Source organism: Protopterus annectens, chromosome 3.part1 (genome assembly GCF_019279795.1).
Source record: "Protopterus annectens isolate FY-2018-M chromosome 3.part1, PAN1.0, whole genome shotgun sequence".
Classification (NCBI taxonomy): domain Eukaryota; kingdom Metazoa; phylum Chordata; order Ceratodontiformes; family Protopteridae; genus Protopterus; species Protopterus annectens.
In genome coordinates, this window is record NC_056732.1 from 1291107238 (window position 1) to 1291127713 (window position 20476).

Sequence of the window (20476 nt, forward strand, 5' to 3'; positions counted from 1 at the left end):
GAAAATACACCAGAAAAATATATTTAGATGATAAACTGCTTTTAAGAAAGATGTCCATTGCATATACCTGCACATGACATAAAAAAGTGAATGTACAAGACCTCATATCATTTACATAGAAAATACATACAAAATATTTGAAAATAATCGGAAAGGTGAAATTTGATGTTTGGTCATGGGAACTTTGAAATTTCGTACATGTTGTGTGTCATTAGATTCACTAAAACTACCTGAAATACAACTGTTTTATTGCTGAATCAGTACATCCATTTTGACAGAAAATAAAGTAGACTTATTAATATGTCTGAATCCAGGAAGGGAGAATGTGATTCAAAGTGAACACATACAGACTTGCAAATATTTTTTTACTCCACAGAAATAGCAAGACATTCAGTTTAACTTCAGTAATGTACATATTTTTATGAAACAGTTTAATAAACTAAAAGAATTTTTAGATATTTTGATATTTGATGTGTTAAGCGTTACAGAAATTTGAAATATGAACACTTGCACTTTGAAAATTAATTCAGAGCTTTTTAGTAGAACATTAAAATATGCGTGTGTCTTGACATGATAAATATATGTGTACATTGATTTCTCTTTTGTGCAATAGTTAGTATGATAAGATTACCTGTCACAGATGTCTTATCTCTTCAGGTCTCACTCAGTTATTACATATTTAAAGAGCTAGTTATAATACTCTTGAATGAGTGAATAATTTAGGAATATTTAATGGGTAATTTACACCATTACATAAATAGGTACTGCAATATACTATTTGTTGGATTATTTAATATTTGTGACTAATAGAAGAGGATTACTATGGGGTGAATAGTTTTAAATGGAAAAATATATACCTAAATTTTAACAGTCGCTTATTATTTTGGCCTATACATCATACTATATTAATTATTTGTAAGTCACAGAATCTGTTGGCTAATTTTTGATGAATTTAGGTGTCGGTCGTACACCAATAATATAGTAGCTTGACTATCCGACAGACAGACTAGGAACGTTGGTATCCATGGTAGGTTGTGTTTTATTAGCAATATATACAGTTATAGATCTTGTTTTTGCTACCTTTGAGTTTTTGCAGTTTAATTTATAGAAAGGAAGAATTCAAAAACATCTTGATTATTAAGACAGTTGTAACAAAAGGAGATACAAAATTCCAGTAAGTGGTTATGTGTCATTTGTGTATATCAACATGATTAACATAAATGTGTTACAAATGTATTAGAACTGTGTGTCATATTGTACAGATGTGTGCTGAAGATATATTTTAGTACCGAGAAGAAATGTATATGCACCATTATAAATGTTTACATATATATTTTTAACAGTGGAAACTAGAACATAGAATGTGAACTCGCAAAACTTCAAGAAAATAGTTGAAATTAAATTGTTGTATGACTGCGCCATAAAAGATGGTTCCAAGGCAGCAAGCATACAGGATGTCTAAAACTAGGGAGCTTCCTGCATTGTCTTATAAGTGTTTTATTGGTGTATGTCTTCCAGCAGCTGCAAAGATGTTGGGCTATGTATTTTCCCAGGTAGATGCTAAAAGCTGGCAGTTTCTAGCAATGGGGATTTAGCTTGGGAACTAAAGTCAGATCACAAGAAGTGATGTCATCCTGCAAGTATCCCAGCAGCTATATCCGAGATATTAATTTATGGACACTCCAAGATGTACAGCATTTTGTATTTTGTCTTTTGACATGAAAGCATCAGCTGGTAAGCCCACTCACTACATCGGTCTTGGCTTGTTCTGTAAGTAAGTTATCTAGGGTACAGTAATTTCTCTTAGATTCAGTTGGAAATATAGTGAAGTACAATTTAGATGTTTTTCTTTATTTGAGACTGTTCTGCAATGTTGTTTTAAATATTTCCTGCGATTTCAACTCTGAAGTAACTATGATTGTTTAATAACTATGTTCTTGTTCTTTTATTAAATATATTTAAACCTATCCTTGTGGCTGATCTGTGTAGGGACATATTTATGTTCTGGGAGTTCATCCATATTTATTTGGTGGCACTGTGTGGGACACTCCTAACAGCCTTGCTCTTGGCCAAACGACCATTTGTATTAACAGTAGCATTACACAGTGATTGGACACCCATTATTAAGGGTCTTAAAGTAGCTAAGGAGTGGCTGGTGCCAATCCAAACTATCTTATAGTCTGGGCAAAAGGGGGCATAACTAGTAAACCTGTGCCAGCCTTTCCCAGGTGTGTGTGTTTGTGTATAAATCAAAATTTCAAAGTGTGTGTCAGCCACTTGGGCAAGGACACGAAGCACTGGTTGGACAGAGAGGGTGCTGGAGGTCTTGGCTTGGCCACTCAGCTGAGATCTCAACCTTAAGGCTGTGCCAGTGGGGAGTCACATTGGGGATCTGGAGAAAGAGGGAGAAACCAGCCCCAGACTGACTGTGGTCTCTGTGTGCTCTTAAGGGAAACTGCACTTTACTGTGTGTGTACTTGTCATCCTCTCCGTGTGCAAGTCCCCCACTGTTGCCATTGGTGAGGACTGAGGCTGCTTGATTACTGGGCCAGTGTTGGGGCATGACAATAGTGTCAGATGATTCTATTAGAGTCTTATATACAATTAAATGGTATATAAATATATGTCATATTATCTTTTAAAATAAATCTTTTAAATACACAGTATGGCTAGCTTTAATCTATTATCTGTTAATACAACTGGATTAAATAATGGCAACAGAAGGAAATCATTAACAAGATATCTAAAATTAAATAGAGAAGACAGTATATTCTTGCAACAGACTCACTGGAAAGATGGATATACAATATTTAAATTAGGTTATGAAATGTTATCATCTGCTTCTTTTAACAAAAAAGAGGAAAGGAACTGCTATACTTTGGGGAAAATCCAGTGTAATGTCTAAGGTCATGGAATTCATTAATGATCCCAAAGGAATAAATCTAATGCCAAAAATACGAAAGACACCCAGCCAACAGAGTGCGGTTCCTACTACTGCCAAAACAAAAATATAAATATAAAGTCCAAGCATAAACTCGCGTGTAGGAACCTAATGGCACACTCGTGAGTAAACATTTCAGGTACTTCAATTCTTCAAAGACAATATAAAAATATACGAGAACTCTTCAGTTAAATCACACAGTTTTCTAAATAATGGCACCTATAAACTTTCAGACTTTTAAACTCAACATCAGTATACCTTTAAAATACTACATACACCATTATTGGTCAAATTCTAAACCAATGAGAAAGAAAGGTGTTAATTGCGTTACAATAAACCTATGGCTGAAACAATATATTTAAACTCTAATGTACACTTTCAGGGCATGTTTAAAAAAGCAATCAATGTGTCCTTTTTCACAATGCATCCTATATGGGTGATAAACATCAGCCCGTAGTACAGAAAGCAGCATATCAGATACATCAGAGACAGAAGTTATTAAGCAGGCGATCAAACCTAACTAGGCAGTACATTTGCCACATAACATGAACTTCCAAATATGAAATAAAACAACATGTAAAAAGTGCAATACACATCAAAAATAGCAAGTTGTACCTAAGTTGACACTGCAAGTGCAGCGTGATTTCAAAGCATATTTTTAACTGTCAAATAAAACTTCCAATACCTTTAAATATGTCTGCAAAATAATACCAGTAAATCCACAGCATCACTAAAATGCATAACTGTATAAATATACCATTTAAGAATGTACGAACCTTAACAAGGCAATCTGCAACTCAAAAGCCATAAAAGTTTAAACTATACTGAACTCACAAACATAATCACGTGTCACTTACTCAGTGAAATAGTGTGCTAAGTCGTTGTTTACAAAGCATCAAACAGATCTAATTTTGATCTAATAATAAAAACTACTTTTAAAGTCTTCTCTTAAAACATACTATGCGACTAAACACTATTAACTGCCACATAAAAACAGATTACACATATAACATTAATAAAACCATAAAGTATTCATAATAATAATAATACACTACCAGAATTCACCTATAAAAATATATAAATTATGTATACATAAATATATATATAAATAATTCACATACAAAACATTTCATAATAATAAAAAACATCAAAAAGAGTATTCAAAATACTATTCATATATATATATATATATATATATATATATATATATATATATATATATATAAATAAATAAATACATATATATATATATATATATATATATATTTATGTATACATAATTTATATATTTTTATAGGTGAATTCTGGTAGTGTATTATTAATACTTTTCATTATTTATGGTTTTATTAATATGTTATATGTGTAATCTGTTTTTATGTGGCAGTTAATAGTGTTTAGTCGCATAGTATGTTTTAAGAGAAGACTTTAAAAGTAGTTTTTTATTATTAGAGTACGTTTCAAAATTACTGAAGTTAAGATCTGTTTGATGCTTTGTTAGGTACAGCAGTGTGAAGAGTCGTACTTCATAGCGCACTATAAAACAACCTTTGTTGTAGTTGCACCAGACACGATGCTTTTAGACTTAGCACACTATTTCACTGAGTAAGTGACACGTGATTATGTTTGTGAGTTCACGTAAGTTCGCGCTAATAGGGACGTGTAGTATAGTTTTTGAGTACAACGTAAGGGATCCTACAAGCAAACTTTTTATGGCTTTTGAGTTGCAGATTGCCTTGTTAAGGTTCGTGCCATTCTTAAATGGTATATTTATACAGTTATGCATTTTAGTGATGCTGTGGATTTACTGGTATTGCGTCTTTTGCAGACATATTTAAAGGTATTGGAAGTTTTACGTTTGACAGTTAAAAATATGCGTTTTGAAATCACGCTGCACTTGCAATGTCAACTTAGGTACAACTTGCTATTTTTGATGTGTATTGCACTTTTTACATGTTGTTTTATCTTGTGTCGCTCATGCTTCTGATACATATTCATATTTGGAAGTTAATGTTATGTGTTTTCTTAACACGCTGCAAATGTACTGCCTAGTTAGGTTTAACGTGCCGCTCTTGATGTGCTCTGAGTCTTACAAATGTTATATGGTTTTGGGGCTCCTATGATTCTGGTACGAGCTTGAGAATGTAAAATGCGATCAGCTAGATCGGCTCGTTTAATAACTTCTGTCTCTGATGTATCTGATATGCTGCTTTTTCTGTACTACGGGCTGATGTTTATCACCCATATATGCATTGTGAAAAAGGACACATTGATTGCTTTTGTAAACAAGATAATGCCCTGAGATTGTGCATTTTCAGAGTTTAATTATACGCATAAGCGTAATATGAGTGTAACGCAATTATTTCCTTATTATTTTCTCATTGGTTTAGAATTTGACCAATAATGGGTGTATGTAGTATTTTTAAATCTGTATACTGGATGTTGAGTTGAAAAGTCTGAAGAAGCCTACGGGTGAAAGCGCTTACTATAATTAAAGCTGTGTGAATTTAACTGAAGAGTTCTCATATATTTTTATATTGTCTTTGAAGAATTGAAGTACCTGAAGCTGTTTACTCGTTACCGAGTGTGCCATTAGGTTCCTACACGCGAGTTTATGCTTGGACTTTATAATTAAATATAATGGCAAACACTATACACTGGCTAATTTTTAGTGGATCCCAGGAATAAGTGCAAAAGTGGCTTAATATCACTTAAACTTACTGCAAAGTCATTGGAAGGGTAGTTTAATTTTAGCAGGGGATTTTAACTGTATATCTAGTATAAAGATCCAAGTGAACAGAAGAAAACTAAAAAACTGACATCAGCTGATATATTAAATAAATGGATCAGTAATAATAATTTAGTTGATTTACTAGTAAAAGCAGGCAATAAGCCATTCTTCACTCATTATTCTTATGTGCATGGGATGCAAACTAGAATTGATAGGATTTATGCCTCTACAGATTTAAGTAAATCCACAGATGATTAGTGAAGCTAGGAACCACATAGGACACAATCCAGTAATCCAAACACTTTAAATGATTTAGCGCTTTTGTCAAGGTGAAAGACTTCATCAGAATAACCATCTTTGTTAAAATACATGTTTTAAATAACCCACCCCAAGCTCACATCACTTCCTGCATTAAGTAATCAGTGAAAATCTTTATAATACTTATTACACTACTGACAAAAAATGCTTATACATCACATAAACAACACGGATTTCAGCTTAAGTACTGAGCTTATAGAGACCCTGTCATTGAGTCCAGGAGACTGTGGGATAGGTTAAGCATGCGTTTTAACAAAGATGGTCATTCTGATGAAGTCTTTCACCTTGACGAAAGCACTAAAATCATTAAAAAAGTGTTTGGATTATTGGATTGTGCCCTCTGTGGTTCCTAGCTTCACTACTCATCTGTGGATTTACATGGATTGTTTCATTTTTGGTTTGTCTCTACAGATTTACTTAAGTGAATTATTTTAAAAAAACTATTCATTGTCCTTTATCTGATCATAATGTACTAAGTATTAATATAATAATGGATTTAAGAAAATTTCAAATTTATAGAATACCTGAATATATATGATGAAATTAAGAGCTTAAGAGTTACGTTAAGTAACAAATGTATCTTTGAATGATAACGGTCAGGTTAGTAAAGTCATATTATGGGAATCCTTAAAAATGCATATTAAAAACAGAATGGAAAGATGGACTCATAATAAAATGAAAGTGGGATAAAGAACTGTTATAAATACAGGATGAAATATAGAAAAAGAGGCTTAAACAACAAAAAATAGATAACAGTGAAGTTGTTAAAAATTAAGGACAAAATATCAACAGTTTTAATGCCTAAAGCGGAGATAGTTTAGAAAAATAAAATTGCATAGTTATGCAAGGATTTCAAAAAACAATTTACACAGATTAGCTAAGAAAGACATCAAGCAAAAAAGCACACATGAATAATATACGAAATCCTCACACTAGCATGCTTACTTCAGATATAGAGGACATGCTTAATACTTAATCCATGAGGATCTTAATAAAGATAAAAATAATCCCAATGATTATAAAACTGACAATTATTTAAAGAAAAATGTTACTAATAAACTTAATTACCAACAAATATCTCGGTTGAATAAGGCTATTACCCTGCTAGAAGTTAAGATATTTTTAAAAAAAGGTTAAAATGTTGAATAAGCCTATTACCCTGCTAGAAGTTAAAAGATATTTTTTAAAAAAGGTAAAAATGGTAAAGCTCTGGAATTATATAGTCTGTTTCTTTAAATAGTTTAGAATTACTGAGTGCCATTTTCAGGATAATTCAGAGGGACAAAATAATTCCTCCCTCATGGAAATTTTCAGTAATCTCATCTATACTTAAACAAGGAAAGGATATGTTTGTCTCCTCACAGTCCTATTTCATTACTAAATGTAGACTATAAAATATTTACTTATATTTTACCACAAAAGAGATATAGTGGATAAATTAATAAAGATCAAACAGGATTTATAGTCAAAAGATTAACATATGGTAATATAAAAAGGGAACTAGATTTAGCAAAAGGAATGAATGAACAAGAAACTTGCCCTAATTAGCTTAGATAGAGAGAACTTTTGATTCTGTATAGTGGAACTACTTGTTTAAAACTTTAGAAATGTTTACATTTCCAGAACAGTTTATTAGAATATTAAAAAACCTATATAGAGAGACTCCAAAGCACAGCTTAAAACTGATCTTACATTTCTCAAGGATTCACTGCAAACAAAGGTGTCCCTTGTCCCTTTACAATTTGCACTAGTTATCAACCACTTAGCTAACAGTACAAGAAGCAATGAAAAGAACTGATGAATTCTTAATTTATAGAGTGTGACTAACTTACAGCTTTTTATAAATTTTACTAACTACAGGATATTTAAATTATTCGATCAAACAAATAGTTAAGGAAACTGAAAAGTTTCAAGAAGTATCGCTGCTGAAAATTAAAAGTAATACTGTTAAATCAATTACTAGATAGCAAGTTTAAAGACAAATATGAATAGGATTGGAAAGAAAAAACTAAAATATTCATGAATAACATTCTATCAAGAAGTGAGAAAGATTATTACTAATTTTAAAAACGTAATTGAGGTACTGTTACTTATTAAAGAATAGAACATTTTTTTTACTTGTGAGGATAGGTTAGTAGTTATTAAAATGTTTATATTACCCAAAACCATATATATTGCATTCAATAGCTTTAATACCAGACAAAAAGCTTTTAAAGAAAATGGAAAAAGCATTAACTTCATTGTTATGGTACCCTAAAAAGCTGAGAAACTACTTATGGAAATCCTATAACATTATTGGAGTATGGTGGTATTAGCTTCCCAGATGTAGAATCTTATTCTACTGCTGCAAGTTTTAAGTCCATTACACTCTGGATAGACTCAACCTGCACTCGCCAATGGAAAACCATCCAGGAGCAGATTATACTAAATTCTTATAAGTTTATTATAGATGATAAATTGGAAATACGTAATAATCCTTTTGTCTGGTTGACAAAATTTTCCTTGGAAGGAGGTTCACTTCAATCTTTAGACTCTGCATATATGAAATCAATTCTTAAAACAGTTAAGAAACCTGTTTTTAAAACTCCATTAATATAAAAATGTAAATTGTTATGCTTTCCCACTGCACATACATCTGACTTGAGGAAAAACTCAGAACAATGAATTTACTAAAAAGGAACAGATTAGTATTATGGTCCGATTGCTTTGAAAAGGGAAAAGCCAAGTCCCCATAATATTTAATAAAAGAATACAAATTGGATGAATCTGCTAACCAATTAATATTATCCATTAGTAAGAAGTTAAATGAATTTGTGGATAATACGAGTTAAGGGGAACAGAACACTATTCCTCCATTATATGAATATTTAAATGTTACCGAAGGTAGACTAACCTACAAAGGAAGTTAGTCCAAGCTACACAAGTTAATTATAAATAATTATTTTGATGCAAAATTCCAGAACTTTTTAGACAGTAGTGGATTGAGAGACTCAAGACGGTAAGAATAAAAGTTTGTTTCTTAAATCAGTTGGTCAAACTTAAGTTTTTATGTGGAAATACATACATAGAATGTTTGTTACTCCATTTAAAGTCTCTAAGTTTAGTAAAATGACTTCTTCAGTTTGTCAGAGATGTAGCAAATATGTAAAAGCTGAATGGAAACACATGCTTATGGATTGTGAAAAACTAAATGTATATTGGGAAGAGATAAGTGTGTCTTTTAAGGTGTTATCATCTGATAGCTGTTCTTTAACTATGTCGGTAATACTAATGAATGTTCCACTTCCTGTATCTGTAAAAGCCAAACAGCAAAAAATGTTTTGGAATATCCTTGGCAGGTGCTAGAAAAGTTATTACAAAAAACTGGAAATCAAACTCAGTTCTTACATTCAAAGGATTTTTAAATTTAACAGCAATACTATGCAAAACTGAAAAAAGTGATCGGAATAAGATCTAAAAATCATACTATGACTTTTAGTGGTTGGAATAACCTTGAAATGTTGCTACTGAAATACCAAGATTCTTAAGGTGTTAATTGTATAAAATTACCTTGATTATTCCTTTTTGTGTATATATTGTAAATATGTTAAATTATTAAAAATTTCTGCAAATAAAACTGCTGTGTTGTATTACTCAACCTGTAAATATGCATAGACAGTAGACTGGATAACTAGGATGGTCCTTCTGCAAAAAAAAAAAACTGCTGTGTTGTATTATTCAACCTGTAAATATGCATAGACAGTAGAACAATTGGATAACTGGGATGGTCCATAAACCCCTTTCAGTCTCGACCCAGGCTACATAAACTGATTATGCCATTTACTCAATAATTTGATGTACAAATATAGACTGTATGGTATACTTAAACCAAGAACTTATTAAAAATCATCTGTTTGAACACAGTACTCTATGCATTTTGGCATAGTTCATGATATTGTTAATTAAGGCTATTATGTTGCTACAACAAACACAAAAGATATTGTACATAGCATATCCTGTCAGATTTAAAAATTTTGGATATTTAAATATCACACTTTGCTGGCATAGGTTTTTAAAATATATTTCGTACTTTTGCATATTTTTACTGCAATGTACTTTTCGATTCCTCACCATATGTATTAATACATGTTGTAAAAAACTGAAAAGGCTCCCAGCCCAGCTAGATAGAATTGTAAATATTAATAAAATCTACAGGCTGTTTTTCAAATGCAAAATAAACTAAATGCAAAAAAAAAAAAAAAAACTGTGTTATATGTTCTGAACTTCAAAAATGCAACCACAGTGTACCCTGCTGGAAGAAAGCTGATAAAGTAAAGGATTTTACGACTGATCTCAAAGCTCGGAGACAGAATGTCTGGACGAAGGAATTCCTTCTATTGTTTTGAGACCAGAGTTAATTGCAAGGTTTTACATGTATAATGTCGTTTATTGCTGCGGTTTCCTGACCAGGTGCAAGCTTACTAAGAAATGTAAATTTAGAGTTTCTGGTAGCCTTGAAACCAGAGAAGTGACAAGAATGATGTAATCTAAAGTGACTCAGGAGTGATGCATTATCAATTTAAGAGATCTCCGAGAGAAAGAGAGAGCATTTTGCATTTGTCTTCAAAAGTGACAACATCACCAGCACTTGCTTTGTGCTCTGTATGTATGCAAGGTATTCAGAACATTGTTTCTCTTAGAAATTGATAGAAAATAGCAAGATTAGACTAGCTGTTTTCTATACTTATGTCAGACTATTCTACAGTATTATTTTAAGCATTTTCCTGTGATCTCTGAACTCTTGACTAGCACTGTGTTGAACTGAGGAGATGAGTCTTGTGTTTTTATTATTTATTATTAAATATTTTTAAACCTTTCAAATGTTTCTGTTTTGTACGGAGATAATTTAAGCACTAGAGTGCATTGCATGTATATAGTGATACTGTGCAAGCCACTCCAATAAGCCTTGCTGTTCATCATATTTACTAATTGGATAATAATAATATTGCACAGTAAAATTGGACACCCCTTGGTAAGGGCCTTATTAGTAGCTGATAATAGTGCTTGGTGGCAGTGATTTCTACCTTACAGCCTGGGCAGAGAAGGGGCATAGCTGGAGAACCTGTGCTAGCCTTCTCCAGGAGTATCTGTGCATTTGTATACAACTCCTATCTCAAAGTGTGCGGGTGTTAGCTACTTGGGCAGGGACACGAAGCACTGGTTGGACAGAGAGGGTGCTAGAGGTTTTATCTTGACCACTAGGCTAAGACCAGGACCCTATAGCTGTGCCAGTGGGGAGTCTTATTGAGGATCTGGAGAGAAAGGGAGAAACCAGCTGCAGACTGACTGTGCTCTCTGTGTGCTCTTACGGGAAATTGTACTTTACTGTGTGTGTACTTGTTATCCTTCCCATGTGCATGCCCCTCACTGGAGCTAGTGGTGAAGATTAAGGCTCCTTGATTACTGGGTTAGTACATGGGCGTCACATGTATCAATATTTTCTTGATTATTCAAGATTTTGATTATGTTAACTGTTGGATCTGCTAACTTGGCCTAGGTCAGGGCTAAAAAAGGCCAATGACCCTTTAATTTACCCGAATACTTATTTACTTATTTTCATTTCATTTCTTAAATAACGAGTAGAAAGGCACCTGTGGCAAAATATAGCCAATAAGGAATGAAAAATAGATAATGATGAGAAAAGCAGGAAGTAAAACAAACCATACAGCAAGGTCACAAGGTGCAGTGTAGAAAACTATCATCATCATCATCATCTGCCATCTGGAAAGCTACGACCAAGCATAGTGATGTTCATGCTGAGATAATGGAATACCATAATGTAGCAGACAAAATAAGATAACAGCAATACATAATATACAATAAGCAAGGTCTCAACATATAACAGAGTCAAAATAACTTTTGTATTAAAAATAAATGGGTACAAAACCCCTGAAAAAAACAAAGTCTTTGTATGGGAATAGGCAAAGGGAGTGCATTTTTCACCCTGAAAATAAGTGCATACTGTGATCAGGGATGACATGTGACAAGTGGTAAAGGCCAAAAGAAATTAGTGTGACTCATTATAAAAGGTGACACAAGTTAAACAAAAAACACAGCATGACTCCCCTTCTCAATGTTAACAACAAGAGGGAAGGGGAAACTACCAACCTGTCAGTGTGTAAATCATTGTGTAATATTTAAAAGCCAACAGAGTACAGGACCCAGCACAGCATAAGCTCCTCATAGGAATCCCATGCCTCATAAATCAAATATAGTTAATAAAATGACATGCAAGTTCATAGGTTTATGGGTAGGTACTAGGCTATCTGCCCAAAGGCATTTATAAGCCTAGCCGGAATGTGTTGGCTTTTGCCACCCCCTTAGATTAGTTCCCTGTGCCTCTGTCCAGCAGAGCCATTGAAGTGATCCCTGGGGTAAACTGTTTCCCATCCACTCGTGAAGGTTTCTCTTGAAGAGGGTTAATGAGGAGCTCTGCCTAATGTAGATTGGAATCTTGTTCCAGAGCATGGGAAGTCTCTGGGAACCACTGTTCAATTAAAAACTTTATTACATCACAAATACACTAGCGCCTCAGCTAATGCCTTCTAAATCTAATATAGTTCTTGACTAATGAGCTTTGTTAGCTAGAAACAGACTATTATCATAGCCTACTGGCACTTGCTATCAGAAATATAGCCATAAAAAAGGTGAGTGAATAGTCGATCCCAAAGTGGTAGAATTAATAAATCACTAGCTAGAAAAACAACAAGGTCCACAAAGAAAAACAGTGGTTGCCAGTGGAGTTCTACATGAGTCAGTACTATGACCAATTATTTTCAATGTCTATGTATGTATTATTGCAAAAGATCTGAAAAAATGTATAATTTTTTTCATGACAAAAAGGTATGTATCAAAACTGATGCACAGTAGTAGAACGGATGACAGGGAAAATGTTCAAATTACATTTTAAATCAAATGCAAAAATACTAAATAATACATTTTAGAAGTAAAAACTTAGGCAGGAAGTATGTGACTCTTTGGGAAGCAGAAAGAATAAATAAAGGTAAGCAAGCTGTGTGAGAAAGCAGGCAAGTGGGATACTGGGATGCACAGGAAGAAGCCCCACCAGTGGGAAACAAAAAGCACTTATCAGTCCTTACAGAGTGAAAAGATCTTAACCACTGTGCACAATTCTGGGAAATTCAGTTCTGCAAACACAATGAAAGGATAGACAAATAGAGAGAGAGCACAGACAAAGAGCATCAAAAATGATGCATGCCTAAAGGTCTACTTCTACATCAAAACCCAAGAAAAATGGAAATATTAGCCATCTTTGTGGACAAACGGGGATAAAGATCTGTATGTGGCCTGGGTGACCACAGTTCAATTAGCACTTCAAGCTCCTAACTGGGCTGGCAGAGGAGGGCGGGTATGCCCAATGGGGGGGGGGGGCAGAAAGAAGCCATTTGTACACTGCAACAAACCCTCAGAAGAGCGACAGCAATGCAAATCTACAGTCTTGTGGAAGGATTTTTGTTAACCATGAAGCCACCAACTGGTAGCCTTCAATGTGTCTGTGTTGAGGTGTGCAATCACACAAGAAAGGCACTGCAGGCCTCTACTGTGATATGGCTCTCATGCGTTCTCACCCAAGGGTGGGCTTAGGCCTTACAAACACCATCATTTCCAGATTGCCAGTGAAAGCACTCTCATGTTTGCCTGAAAGAGGTTTCTCTTGGGTCGGCCCTCACCCTGATCCCTGCTGAAATTCCTAAAAAAAGGGAATAAAATTGTCATACCCCACTGGGTGGGGGGGATGATGACCAGCAGGCACTGAGACAAAAAAAAAAAAAAAACACAGAGAAAAAAAAGAAAACAAAGAGAAATAGAAATATTTACAGTTCTACAATTCTTAAAAGAGATAAGGGCAGTAACAATTTGGTTTCAAATGAGAGTCTAAATTCCAAGACACCATCATTACAAAGAAAAGAACAGAGAGAAAGAATTAAAAAAACACAGTCTGGAAGACTCAAGGGGGATAGAAACCCATTTTTCCACAGAAAAGGTAGCCCACTCCCACTTGACCACACCCCTCTGGCATCCCTATGAATTCTTTTTTTCTTCGCTCACCCCTCTAATCCTTCAACTTACAGTATATAAACCACTAACAAAATATCCCCCTTCTGTTAGACTTACTCAGCTTAAAGCAACACACAGTCGCCTGTAACATGAACCTTCTTCCCGCTATGCTTTCACCTTACTTCTATTTCCCCATTAACCTCTAAAGTCTTACTATTACTTTCTCTCAAAAACTCTTTTACATTTTTAAATAATGCCACAATATACATTTCCTTTCTACCAAACGTTTGCCACACAAATATATGCCATCAAGTTCAACATTACATGAAGTACATATTTGATGATACATTAACTACATTTGAAAACTTACTAGTATAGAAACTTTGCTGATACAATGCGACTACTATTGTCTACACTGCATTGGAGCTTTTCTCGCAAGGCCTCCCCTGAAAATTTGTTTTTGACCCAGTCTGACTTTCCCGGTCACCAAATGTAAATAAATAAATAAATAAATAAGGGGATGGCTACCTTAAACGACCTTGTGTTAAGGAGGTAGCAATGTTAAAAATACTAACAGCTTTCATGGATACATAAACCATAGCCATGGAAATTGCTACTAGCAGTGAAGAAAATTAGCACTTTGTCAAGCAGACTCTGAAGCTTATCAGATATGAGTAGGTAAACTGTCATACTGCCATCCTAATAAGACATTACAATCTATATTTTTGTGATGGGATGACTTGAATCAGACCTTTTTTTTTCTTTTTACAAAAACACACGATATAACATCCAGTTTGGGAAATACTTAAAACAAACACTGCCCAAGAGTGGAAATAGCACAGCAGCACCTGGATTGGCCATCAGAATTTTTAAGAACTTAATGATGTAATGAGCCAAAAGAAACAATGAGCAAAAAGACTATTTGCTAGAGACTGCATAAAAGAATACACAGCTGAATGGAGAAAGGACAGTAATGAGAGAGAAATAACTAACAGAAACCATTAATGCCCAAAACCAAAGAAAATACAGCTGATGGCAGAAAATGTACAAGACATAAAAGGAAATAAAGGTGTGGCATAAAGAGCAAGATATCCAAAACCCAATGAAGTAGACAGACAATGAGAGAAAATTTTGTAGGTGCAGCCAGTTATACATGGAGTAAATGACTTTAAGGATAGAAAACATTTTAGCCACGACAAAGGCACCAGACTTCAATTCCATAAACAAAAGTGAAAGGGTGCAAATAAACCACTAAAACTGCCCACAATGCTATATAACTAACAAGAGCAAAACATGTCTCAAGGAAATGAAGCCTGGTTTATTCGCCTAAGGGTATTACTTTAAATGTGTATTCAAAAGCCAGTGTTGTAGCACTCACTTATTTAACTTAATTTATTTACTTATTAACCATTTGATTATTTTCTCAGGAAACTATTACACACCTCCTATGAGACAACAGGAGAGGTTTGCAAAATACATTTGTACATTTTGTCTCTGATTCACTAGGGTCTCCCTGTATTAAGTCCTTGGATGCATCTACTCTGTAACGTCTTTGCTCCATTTGAAATGTATTTGGACTTTTTATAAACTAAGTGTTTTAAAAGCTGTCTACCTTCCCACTTATAAGTTTATAAACAAGGTCAAAACATATTTTAGTTGGAATATACTATTTAAACATATAACGTTTTTGGCATATCGCATAATAATTGATTTTTCACGTGCATTCGTTTTGCCAGTCTTTTCTTTTCTTCTCTTTATTGTGATGCAGTTTTTTTAACGATTTCATGCTATATTTTTTTAATTTAGGACATATAATAGGGTGTGGAATCATGGGGGGTGGGGAGGGGACAACAGCCCAGGACATTACATAAAGAACATCGAATTTCTCCGCTGCACACAAGTACCAGAGTTCAAACCCAAGGGACACAAACAGCACATAACCTAAGAGGTGCATGTAGAGTGCAAATCTGTACTGTAGGTTCGTAGGAAACACATCACATTTAGAATGAAAACACTAAAAAATTGGTGCAAGAAATCTTACCTTTCTAACGCTGCCGCTGTCTTGCGGCTGCACGAAAGACTCGCCATCACCCTCCTGTTCAGTCGTCATTGATGCAACCAGTACCACCGCATCCAGTGGTGATTACAGTGTTAGCAAGGAAATATTAAGCACCTCTTCTGAGAAGTACTATCAAAAACCAGTGAGAGCACGCCTACTACAGATGCTTAAAAATGTTATTTGAATAGGGTGAAAGGAACATAATGTATTAAGTAGCACCAAGTCTGCTCTTATACAGACGTTGTTAGACTTTACTTCGTCCAGCACTTGTTATAAAAAAGCAACAGGTAGAGCGCAGTAACAGGTGTAAGTCCGCTTCTAAATTCTTGATCACCGTTGGTTTATTTACCACTTTTGTAATCCCGTTACGTGCAATTAATTTCTAGGTACGGAGCGTCAACATTTGCTTCCCAACTCTTCTGTTGTTGCCTTAAAAAAAATGGGCCTGAGTCCAATTCCTCTTACACAACCAGGCGGCAATGCACCAATCGCTAGATAAACAGCAAGTAGAGTCACGTTGACTGATGGACAGACAAACAAACTGCTGTCAAAAATTAACTGAAGGGCGGAACTAAGTCTGGGAGACAAGGTCCCATTGGCGAACCCGTTGCTTAGGCAACTGTTGGAATGAGAACGCTGCAATACGATTTCGCTGACTGAGGTAATGAACAAGTTATTTTACTGTGTATTATTTACTATAAGACGAAACGGTTGCTGTGGAGGAGTCCCTCTGGTGGAAGTGGAACTTTTTGCTGATGCGCTGTCCAGCTCCCACGTTTTGAATTTTTTTAAATCGACACTTCTGGACGCACTCACAGAAATTCATTATGTCTCGTAAAACAGGTCTTAAACCATTTGCCAAACCTCTGAGTGCCATTTGTCGTGCAAAGCACGGACCTTCTATATTCTAATTAAAATTAAATGGGCAAAGAAAGATAAATCAGGCACTGTTTCAAACATAATCACTTAGAAGGTGGATAGGGCGTATTTTGTGAAGAAAATTGCTATATCCGACTGCTGTCAACCATTCTTAATATGGTCTAAATAGCTTCATGCGTATTTGCCTGGCTGTAAGCAATGCACACTTGGACGTACTATGAAAAAATGCTATTTTACAACACACCGCGCCAATGATTGTAAATAAGACCTCATGTGGGGATACCCTTTAACTGTCCAGAAATTCGCAGAATGTCCAGACTTTTGCCTTATATTTTAGGTCTTCCCCAATAATTTCCCTGTAAAAGTTGTGTTTTTGTGGCAAATCATTGAGGACAAAACATGACAGACATTTGAGTTTCAGATTTTGTGACCTTCAGAAAATGTATGCTAATATAAAATGTGTTATGTTGACTTTCTAAGTTTATAACATCAACATTTAAAATCGGACCTCGCTCTTAGCCTATTATTTATTTTATTTTATTTTTTTTTTTTTGAGGTGTTCCTATTTAGAGGCTTGATTTACCACTTCACACAATTTTCTGAGTTCTCATCCCATGTGTCTATGAAGCTGTCTAGTGAGCAGAAAACCATACTATATGACTAATAAACTAATGACACCAATATAAAAAGAAAGAGGACAGATGTCGTGTCCCTTCATCAGGAGCAAAAATAAATGACTTTGTGTAGTAAAATTTTGCAATACAGTTTATAAATGTCTATAGATTTTACACTGTCTCTTTGATTATGTCCTTATATTTTCCACCATTTTGCCATTTTCTATTTTTAAATGTGTTTTTTCCCCAAACACATTTTATTAAAAACTTTTGTCTAACCTATTTTCAAAAGTTGTGGAAGTTAAGTATACAGTGCTAAGTAACAAGATAATACATGTAGTTAGTACCACTCTAGAAAAAGTACAGTTGTGTAAAATCTTACCATAATGTTAGATGTCCTTTCCTTCACCGCTGCAGTATTCCTTACAAATGGATTCCCTGCTGTGAAGCCCACCATCCTGCCAGTTTACTAAAGTCTACCAGATTGCCCCAGTAGGAACAGCAGTCCAAGGAGAACCTGCACATCCAGGAAGGAAAAAAGACCAGGGGGATGGAGGGAGGGAGTGAATACTGCAGCTGTGAAGGCAAGGACATCTACCGTTATGGTAAGATTTTACATGACTGTACTATGTCCTTACATTCACTGCTGCAGTATTCCTTACAAATGGGAGAGTGCCAAAGCTCAAGAAAGAAACATGGGAGGAGGAAGCAGCAGAGTCCTCCAAAAAGCCATGAAGAATGGCAGCAGCAAAACCAGCTCTAGCTCTGGAGATACCATCCAACTGGTAATTTTTGGTAAAGGTATGCAAAGAAGTCCAGGTAGCAGCTTCAGGAATAGAGTTAGCGTCTAAGCCTTTGAAAAAGCACCAGATGAAGCCATAGCCCCTAGTGGAATGAGTCTTTACAGAAGAAGAAAGGCTGTCGCCATGAAAAGTGTAAGAAAAGGAAATAGCCTTTGAAATCCAAGTGGAAATAGTTTGCTTGGAAACAGCCAAACCTAAAGACCTTGGATGAAAGGAAACAAATAACTGGTCAGATTTTCTGATAGCTTTAATTTTTTCCAAATAAAATCTGAGCTGTCTATGCACATTTAAGGTATCCAGCACCCCCTTACAGTCAAATTGCAAAGAGGGGAAAAACGTAGGCAAATTAATAGACTAAGTGACAACTCATTAACCATCTTGAGCTTGAAAGAAGGATTAGTATGCAAGGATACCCTGTCCTCATGAAATATCAAAAAAGGTGTACAAGCCATAAGGGCTTGGAACTCGGACACCTTTCAGAAGTAAGAGCTAGCAAAAGAACTGTCTTCCAAGAACAATGTTGCAAGGAAGCTGAAACAGCAAGCATAAAAGGAGCCTGAGTCAATTTTTCCAGAACGAAATTAAGAACCTAGGGAGGAAGAACAGGCTTCTTGCAAGGTCTAATATTAAGGATGCCTTTAAGAAATTGCTTAGCCTCAAATCTAGAGCTAATGGGGTAGTTAAAGGCAGACAAGCAGAAAGAGCTGATAAGTGGGCCTTAATAGAAGAATAAGCCAAACCAGCATTGAGCAACTCACACAAATAAGAGAGAACCAAAGGAACATCCACAGAAAGTGGGTCCAGGTCACGAGAAACACACCAAATAGAAAACCTCTTCCATGTAGGGTTTCCTAGTAGTAGGTTTCCTGGTCTCCTGCAGGACCTGCAGCACATACTCAGAAAAAAGGTGTCTATGAGGAATCAAAACCCTATCACCCAAAGTGTCAGCTGAAGTGTGGACAGGTGGGGATGGATGAGAGACCTCCTGTCTTGTGTGAGGAGATCCACCCTGTGGAGTAACTTGTGATGATTGCCCCTGGCTAGATGCAGAAGTAGAGGGAACCAGTGCTGTTGTGGCCAAAAGGGAGTCACCAGCAAGATTTTGGGAGCATCCTGTTGAATCTTGACCAGGACTCTCGGAAGGAGAGGAAGGGGAGGAAATGTATAAAGAAACATCCCCTTCCAAGAAAAGGAGAGGGTGTACACCTTCCATACCAGAGGACCCTGGGCTCTGGCACAAAACAGAGGAAGTTATCTGTTCAGAGGGGAGGCAAAGAGATCTACTTGAAGAATACCCTACTGGTGAACAATGTCCAGAAACACATCCCTGTGAAGCATCCATTCATGGGATTGAGTGAAGGACCTGCTCAAATGGTCTGCCACAATGTTCTGATCTGAAGGAATATAAACTGCCTGAAGCGTTGTCAGATTTTGGATTGCCAGATCCCATACCAGAAGTGCCAGCTTGCAAAGACGGTAAGATCTCGTACCCCCCCCCGTTTGTTGCTATACAACATGACTGTGGTATTGTCTGTGAATACGTTGAGAGACCCATGAGAGAAGAGAGGATGAAAGGCCTGAAGAGCCAGCATAAGAGCCATCATCTCTTTGATGTTAATGTGCTCCTTCTGCTGACGAGGCGACCACACCCCCTGAACCTTCAAATGTTGCCCCCCATCCCTCATCTGAAGCATCTGTGAACATATCCTGAGAGGGAAGAGGAGGCTGAAAAGGGAGCCCTGGATTCATAGACAACTGTTGACTCCATCACATAAGTTCTTTCTTGAGACACGGGAGAAGAGGAACAGAAAGTCTAGAGGATGCGCATGCTGAAACCACACCAACTTCAGAAACCACTGGAACTTCCTCATGTGGAGCTTGGCCAGAGGCAGCATTAGAATAATGGAAGCCATGAACCCCAGAGCCCTCAGAAACTCCCTGACTGTAATGGAGGCTAGGAGGAAGAAGAGTTTGAAAGAAAGAAATGAGAGCCAATGCCTCCGGAGGAGGCAGGGATGCCAGCAGGTCATCCAAATAAGGAAAGATTTGGATCCCTTGAAGCCTGCAAAAGACAAT

The 20476-nt window shown here is 35.7% G+C and overlaps 1 protein-coding gene across 1 annotated transcript in view; it reads right to left on the reverse strand.

The window, feature by feature from the left end:
• The window catches only part of RHPN1 (rhophilin Rho GTPase binding protein 1), a 1554789-nt gene extending 1538199 nt beyond the window's left edge, over positions 1-16590 (reverse strand). The window contains exon 1 of the mRNA XM_044067337.1: positions 16087-16590. Within this exon, the coding sequence (XP_043923272.1) occupies positions 16087-16155 (69 nt within the window). The 5' untranslated portion in view covers positions 16156-16590. The remainder of the gene's footprint in view (positions 1-16086) is intronic.
• Positions 16591-20476: the final 3886 nt, after the last annotated feature.